Here is an 8,049-nt window from a genome sequence, read left to right as displayed (position 1 = left end):
TATGGGCATCCAGGTCCCGCTATTGGTTATTGACCGGAGACGTGTCTCGGTCATGTCTACATTGTTCTCGAACCCGTAGGGTCCGCACGCTTAAGGTTACGATGACAGTTATATTATGAGTTTATGCATTTTGATGTACCGAAGTTAGTTCGGAGTCCCGGATGTGATCACGGACATGACGAGGAGTCTCGAAATGGTCGAGACATAAAGATTGATATATTGGAAGCCTATGTTTGGATATCGGAAGTGTTCCGGGTGAAATCGGGATTTTACCGGAGTACCGGGAGGTTACTGGAACCCCCCGGGAACCATATGGGCCTTAGTGGGCTTTAGTGGAAAGGAGAAAGGGGCAGCCCAAGGTAGGCTGCGCCACCCCCCTCCCCTAGTCCTATTAGGACTAGGAGAGGTGGCCGGCCCCCTCTCTCTCTCCCCCCCCCCCGAGGAATCCTATTCCAACTAGGATTGGGGGGAATCCTACTCCCGGAGGGAGTAGGACTCTCCTGGCGCGCCCCTTGTGGCCGGCCAGCCTCCCCCCTTTGGTCCTTTATATACTGAGGTAGAGGCACCCTAGAACACACAAGTTGATCCACGTGATCTATTCCTTAGCCGTGTGTGGTGCCCCCAGCCACCATAGTCCTCGATAATACTGTAGCGGAGTTTAGGCGAAGCCCTGCTGCTGTAGTACATCAAGATCGTCACCACGCCGTCGTGCTGACGGAACTCTTCCTCGACACTTTGCTGGATCGGAGTCCGGGGATCGTCATCGAGCTGAACGTGTGCTCGAACTCGGAGGTGTCGTAGTTTCGGTGCTTGATCGGTTGGATCGTGAAGACGTACGACTACTTCCTCTATGTTGTGTCAACGCTTCCGCAGTCGGTCTGCGTGGGTATGTAGACAACACTCTCCCCTCTCGTTGCTATGCATCACATGATCTTGCGTGTGCATAAGAATTTTTTTGAAATTACTACGAAACCCATCAAACATCACCAGCGTCATCTCATCTGATCTTATACCGCAATGCACCGCATACTGGGCATGCGTTCAAATCCTCGTACGTGATACGTCTCCAACGTATCTATAATTTTTTATTGTTCCATGCTATTATATTATCTGTTTTGTATGTTTAATGGGCTTTAATATGCTATTTTATATTATTTTTGGGACTAACCTATTAACCGGAGGCCCAGTGCGAGTTTCTGTTTTTTGCCTATTTTAGAGTTTCGCAGAAAAGGAATACCAAACGGAGTCCAAACAGGATGAAACCTTTGCGATGATCTTTCTTGGACCGAAAGCAATCCAGAAGACTTGGAGTCGAAGTCTGGAACTCCACGAGGTGGCCACGAGGCAGGAGGGCGCGCCCCCCACCCTCGTGGGCCCCTCGTAGCTCCACTGACGTACTTCTTTCGCCTATATATACTCTTATACCCTAGAAACATCGCAGAGAGGCACGAAACCACTTTTCCACCGCCGCAACCTTCTATACCCATGAGATCCCATCTCAGGGCCTTTTCCGGTGATCTGCCGGAGGGGGAATCGATCACGGAGGGCTTCTACATCAACACCATTGCCTCTCTGATGAAGCGTGAGTAGTTTAACACAGACCTTCGGGTCCATAGTTATTAGCTAGATGGCTTCTTCTCTCTCTTTGATTCTCAATACAAAGTTCTCCTCGATGTTCTTGGAGATCTATTCGATGTAATACTTTTTTGTGGTGTGTTTGCCGAGATCCGATGAATTGTGGGTTTATGAACAAGATTATCTATGAATATTATTTGGTTTTTCTCTAAATTCTTATATGCATGATTTGATATCTTTGCAAGTCTCTTTGAATTATCGGTTTAGTTTGGCCTACTAGATTGATTTTTCTTGCAATGGGAGAAGTGCTTAGTTTTGGGTTCAATCTTGCGGTGTCCTTTCACAGTGACAGTAGGGGCAATAAGGCACGTATTGTATTGTTTCCATTGAGGATAAAAAGATGGGCTTTATATCATATTGCTTGAGTTTATCCCTCTACATCATGCCATCTTGTTTAATGCGTTACTCTGTTCTTATGAACTTAATACTCTAGATGCATGCTGGATAGCGGTCGATGTGTGGAGTAATAGTAGTAGATGCAGAATCGTTTCGATCTAATTAACACGGACGTGATGCCTATATTCATGATCATTGCCTTAGATATCTTCATAACTCTGCGCTTTTCTATCAATTGCTCGGCAGTAATTTGTTCACCCACCGTAATACTTGCTATCTTGAGAGAACCACTAGTGAAACCTATGGCCCTCGGGTCTCTTTCTTATTATATTGCATCTCTTTTATTTACATCGCATCTCGTTTACTATTTTGCAATCTTTACTTTCCAATCTATACAACAAAAATACCAAAAATATTTACTTTACTATCTTTATTAGATCTCACTTTTGTGAGTGACCGTGAAGGGATTGACAACCCCTTTATCACATTGGTTGCAAGGTTCTTGATTGTTTGTGCAGGTACTAGGTGACTTGTGCATTGTCTCCTACTGGATTCATACCTTGGTTCTCAAAACTGAGGGAAATACTTACGCTACTTTGTTGCATCACCCTTTCCCGTTCAAGGGAAAACCAACGCATGCTCAAGAGGTAGCAGTACGCACCGCGGTAGAGGATGCAGTCATTAGGGCATGCATGTATCTTTTGCACCTCCAATCCTAGAGGGCATAGAACCTTCTTTGCTCCGTACGTACTGTCGTCTGTCGGGCAATTCGTTATCCTTTGGAAGCTTCTTCTTCAATATTTTCAGTAGCTTCTCAAATCCGTTGTCAGATACACCATTGTCTGCCTTTCACTCCAGCAATTCCAGTGTGGTACCGAGCTTTGTGTTGCCATCTTCGCAATTGGGGTGCAACCCTTTTATTTGATCCTCTAACATGCGATCGAACTTCAACTCCTCCTTTTCACTTCCGCATTGTCTCTTTGCATCAACAATGACCCGACGAAGATCATCATCGGGCACATCGTCTGGTTCATCTTTATCTTCAGCTTCCCCCATTGCAGCATCACCGTATTCAGGGGGCACATAGTTGTCATCATCCTCTTCTTCTTCGTTGTCTTCCATCATAACCCCTCTTTCTCCGTGCTTGGTCCAAACATTATAGTGTGGCATGACTCAAGAAGGTGGGTGTGAAGGATTTTCTGGTCGGAGTAAGACTACGTATTCCCACATCTAGGGCATGGACAACACATAAAACCATTCTGCTTGTTTGCCTCAACCACTTCGAGAAAATTATGCACGCCCTTAATGTACTCGGAGGTGCGTCTGTCACCATACATCCATTGTCGGTTCATCTGCATGCATTATATAATTAAGTGTGTCAAAAACCATTACAGAACATCATGGATAGATAAGTGACCAAATTAATAGAAGTTCATCATCACATTAAAACCAAAGTACAATAGTGATCAAATGTTATTACTAAAAAAATACATAAAGTTCATACATATATAGTTCTCATTGAACAACATATAGCTCTCTAAAGCTTCTTATTTGTTATGTTCCTCTTCTTATTTATTTTCTTTTAGAAAGAAGATAAGAACAAGAGGCTCACCACGGTAGTGCCGGCGACGAGATCGGCGCGAGCGATCGACGGCGGAGAAGACGGGGACGTGACAGACCGCTAAACCTAGACAAATCTTGAGAAAAATGGAGCCCGGAGGTCGAGCTTGGAGAGGAGAAAGCTTAAGTAGTGTGGCTCGGGCATTTCATCGAACACCTCATGTGCATAGAAGGTGATCTAAAGCACCACAAAGCTCTCCCCTCACCGGCCAGAAAAAACAGAGCACTGGAGTGCTCTGCTCGCGGGCGAGGGGGTATATATAGGCACCTCATTGGCCACGAACCTCCTGATTTCAGCCACGAACCGGGACCAATGGATGTGGGCCAGGAACGAGGCCCATTGGTCCCGGTTCATGTCTGGAACCGGGACCAAAGGGGACAGATGAACTGGGACCAATGCCCCACGAGGCCTGGCCGGCCCCTTGGGCTCACGATCCGGGACATATGCTCCCATGGGTCCTGGTTTGTGACTGAACCGGGATTAATGGGCTGGCCAGGCCTGTACCAAAGCCCTGTTTTCTACTAGTGTAGGACCAATGGCCCCCGAGGCCCGGCCGGCGCCCTGGCCTCACGAACCGGGACTGATGCCCCATTTGGTCCCGGGTCGTGAGTGAACCAAGATTAATGCCCTTACCCAGGCCTCAACCAAAGCCCTGTTTTCTACTAGTGATGTAAGACTCCTATTGTAACGAAAAACACCACATCTGATTTCTAGTGGTAAGTTTGAAAGCAGTCGCTTCCCACAGACAAGGGAAAAGATGCATACATATATGAGTCGTTTCATTCAAATTTTGTCAAATTTGGAAATTGGAAACACTTGTGGCATCAAGGATAGATTTGCAGGAGAGGGGGGCTCCGGTGCCTCGTTAATCAGCCAGGCAAATTCATCAACATACATACATACTAGATAGATAGCTATATTCTTTTCAAGTATTTCGGTTTCAAGACACAACAGACAACCAAACAATACTGGTTATTATTACATACTGAATGAGCGAGCCAAAAAAGCAAAGCATTCATTCATTCACCCAACAGCCAGCCAATCTTGGGGCTGCTGGACCTTGCGATTGATTCAGTCAAAGCGATGACAGCCACTTTTATAATCCAAGCTGCATCTTTCTTAGTACAGTGTATTTGATTCGCGAGAAATGGTACAGTTTATATATTGCTCTACTTGAGTACCAGAGTATACAACCATACAAGATGTCATCAAAGTATTCAAGGTATCATTGATCAATGACATGAATTTAACTATGTGCTTAACTAAATATGCCTACACATAGTTGGTTCTCCCCCACTATGAAAAAGAAGAAGAAAATAACCATGCCATTGAAGAAAAAAAATCTTTACCCTGAAGTCAATGGTTTTCTTTTTCTTCATGAAAAATTATTTAGTAGTGCGAAAGAAAGACAAGTTTATTCATAAAAGTTTTGGATTTTTTGAATTTTTTGTATTGTTAATTTGTTTTCTTCCATATAGGGTGTATGTACACCCGAGAACCAAAGTGTGTTTCCCTAGGAGGGAGCACCACTTACATATTCTGAAAAGAAAAAATATTAGAATTTATGGCCTAAAATCAATTTGGTAATTCTACCAAGACATGACTATGGGCAGCCCATCCAGATGAACCTAGCGTGAAGGCAAGACATCCGGGCTAGGTTCGGCCTCGGCCTGCCTGACATCCGGAAAAGGCATGACGTTGCTGGAATTAGTTTTTAGTTTAAAATAATAATGTGGTTTTGCATCAGAAAATAGTTTTTTTTTCACCCGCAAAAAAATAGTTTTTTTACATCAGCATCAAAAAATAGTTAACTTAAATCAAAACGGACCCTCAAAAAAAAAATCAAAACGCCACAGATTGAGCGTTTCGAGCTAGGCCGGCTCGGGCTTGAGCTTGTATGTTTTTTGTCCCATCCAACCCAGATCCTACCCTAGCCAGGGGTATTTTCGTGTTTCTGCTAGTTGTAGGTAGCCCTCAAAAGAAAAGAAACAACTAGCTGTAGGTGAAATCAATTTGAACATAGGCAGTGATGTAAAAAAAGAATCTAATATGTGCCGATATACACTCGTCCACGTTATCTTAATATTTGAGTTTTACCTCACAACCTATGATTTATATAACCCACTAATGGGCGATCATTAATGGCCTTTGAGCTTTTTCTTGGAGTTAAATGGACCTGCCGGCTTGCATTTGAAGAGCCAAAAAAAGTTGGTGGCATGCATACACGATACAACTGTCTGCATGCGATGCCTCTTCACTGGTTCGGCGATGATGCCATTTTCGAGCATCGACCGTGGAGGCTAATCTAGAATGGCTGATTGAAGTTGTGCCCGACTCCGGTGATGAAGGAGTGATGACGACGGCGCGCGTTCGGCTCGTTTCAGTACTTGTAGTCGTCGCTAGATGGTCTATGGATCTGGATGTAATTTGTATTTCTGGTGCTCGTTGTACACTGCCATAGGATGCGATTCCGGTAATGATGATTGAAGATGAATAGATTGAAAGTTTTTCGGGAAAAAGAAAAAGAATAGCTGATTATTCCATCTCTTTTCAGTGATTGACTGCATGATGGAAGAAGGGGGTGGTTTTGTCTTGTCTCCATGAACAAACCGTACGTGTAGCATCTGCAGCTGAGTTCATCTGTTCATGGACCTGATGCCTCAGGTCGATCACCACATCCACTACCAAGAAGACCCGAATTCAATGAAGCGACACATGCCTAATGCCAGTTCGATCGAAGATTTCAGCTCATTAATCTTTCTTGTCGCCGCTCACCGTTTTAATGCAACTAGCGCCGCCGTCAACCAGGTAGGTAGGTCGTCGATCTCTCCAGTCTCCAGTCCACTCCGTCGATCGTACGTGCACCGGGGGTCCTCGGCTACTATATAAACGAGCTCCCACTGCCAGCATCATGCACACCACTCGCAAGCACAGTAGCCAGCAGCTCAGCAGCAGCACAGGAAGATGGGAAGCGCCGGAGCCACCCTCGTCCGCTTCCTGTTGTTGGCCTCGATCGTCGCCGGGTTCGCGGCGCATCTCGCCGCGGGGGAGAAGGACTGCTACGACGAGAAGGACATGATCATGCACATCTGCATCAAGAGCATCAAGAAGGATGGCTTCTACATGCCCGCGAGCCAGGCCTGCAAAAACGAGGTGAAGAAGGTTGACATGCCCTGCATCTGCCGCGTCCTCACCCCCTCCGACGAGCAGACCGTCAGCCCCGTGAAGCTCGTCCTCCTCGCCCACGAGTGCCACATCGAACTCCCCGTCGGGAGCAAATGCGGAAGTAAGCAACTAAGCATGCGTGCGGACATTTTGCTTGCATAATCCATTTTTCTGCAGTTCTGCATGGCCGGACTCGTCTAATCCACGTACCACGTAATTTTTGCAGCTTACACCATCGGGGGGCGGGTGCCACCACCATCCGCGCATGCGTGAGGAGTTTCGGTCATGGGGATCGCGCGAGAGGAAGGCCAGTGAAGGAGATGGAGAGATCATGGCAGAATAACTATAACTATAAATAAAGTCCGCGCGTGCGTGTATGCTGAGATAGTGAGCTATCCCATCGTCAGAATGTAATCTGCCATGGCATGTTACCGTGAGATCCCAATAATAATAATAGTATAAGAATAAAGGCCTTCCATCTAAATAGTTAGTATTCTTCATGCAGTCATTACAACGACTGAAGTTGCTACGAATTCGATATCCATGCTCTCTCTCCCTTTTCTTTGAGCGGTCTGACGATTGTTTCTTGCCAGACGTATGATGGAAAGCGTTTCCCTTTTTCTTTTGCCCCCGGTAACTGCATGCCCGAGTACATCAATCTATTTGTTTAAATCTGTATAACCATGTGTTCGAACGAACTGAATACGATATAAACTCGGCATATTCCTCCAGGACACCCTACATCCACTTATTTTGCTCGTGGTGTTGGTCTTTGTGTCTGCTAGTTAGGTCGTGCCTTCTTCTGGACGTCAATTTCTTTCTCTTCTTTATCTTTGTTACTTGTACGAATTTTGGCTGGATTTTCCTCATAAACGGAGTCAATTTGTTCAGTTAAACTGAAATCCATAATCTTGTTTCCCGCCGTGGCTAGTTGCCGATCCAGTTGTTGGAGCAACTCCAACGCGCCAACCCAAATGATCCGCGCGTGTCCGTTTGTGGCGAAATGGACCAAAAGAACAGCCTATCCCGCCGACCCAAATCCAAAAAGCGTCTAGTCGCTGTCCGTTTGGTGCATTACAGGCTCAAATTTGCGCTCATTTTGTGTTCACACGGATTCGAGACGGACGCACCGCGCGTCCGTTCGGTGTCCGCCACGGCCCCACCTATCGGTGGCACAACCACTGCTCGTGGTTGTATTAAACACGACCACCTACCTCGGGCCCGCTTGGCAGTGGATGGAAGCACCAGCCTTTTTAATGCAAGCGTGCAGGGGCGGCCGGCCTCATCCACTT

The 8,049-nt window shown here is 46.0% G+C and overlaps 1 protein-coding gene across 1 annotated transcript; it reads left to right on the top strand.

Moving 5' to 3' along the window:
• Window positions 1-6,509: 6,509 nt before the first annotated feature.
• LOC119351961 lies at window positions 6,510-7,295 on the top strand. The gene is made up of 2 exons (XM_037618723.1): window positions 6,510-6,878; window positions 6,984-7,295. The coding sequence occupies exons 1-2, from the start codon at window positions 6,557-6,559 to the stop codon at window positions 7,028-7,030; spliced, it is 369 nt and encodes a 122-aa protein (XP_037474620.1). The 5' UTR covers window positions 6,510-6,556; the 3' UTR covers window positions 7,031-7,295.
• Window positions 7,296-8,049: the final 754 nt, after the last annotated feature.

The sequence above is a fragment of the Triticum dicoccoides genome, chromosome 2A, assembly GCF_002162155.2.
Source record: "Triticum dicoccoides isolate Atlit2015 ecotype Zavitan chromosome 2A, WEW_v2.0, whole genome shotgun sequence".
Taxonomy (NCBI): Eukaryota; Viridiplantae; Streptophyta; class Magnoliopsida; order Poales; family Poaceae; genus Triticum; species Triticum dicoccoides.
This window is presented reverse-complemented; position numbering and strand designations above follow the sequence as displayed.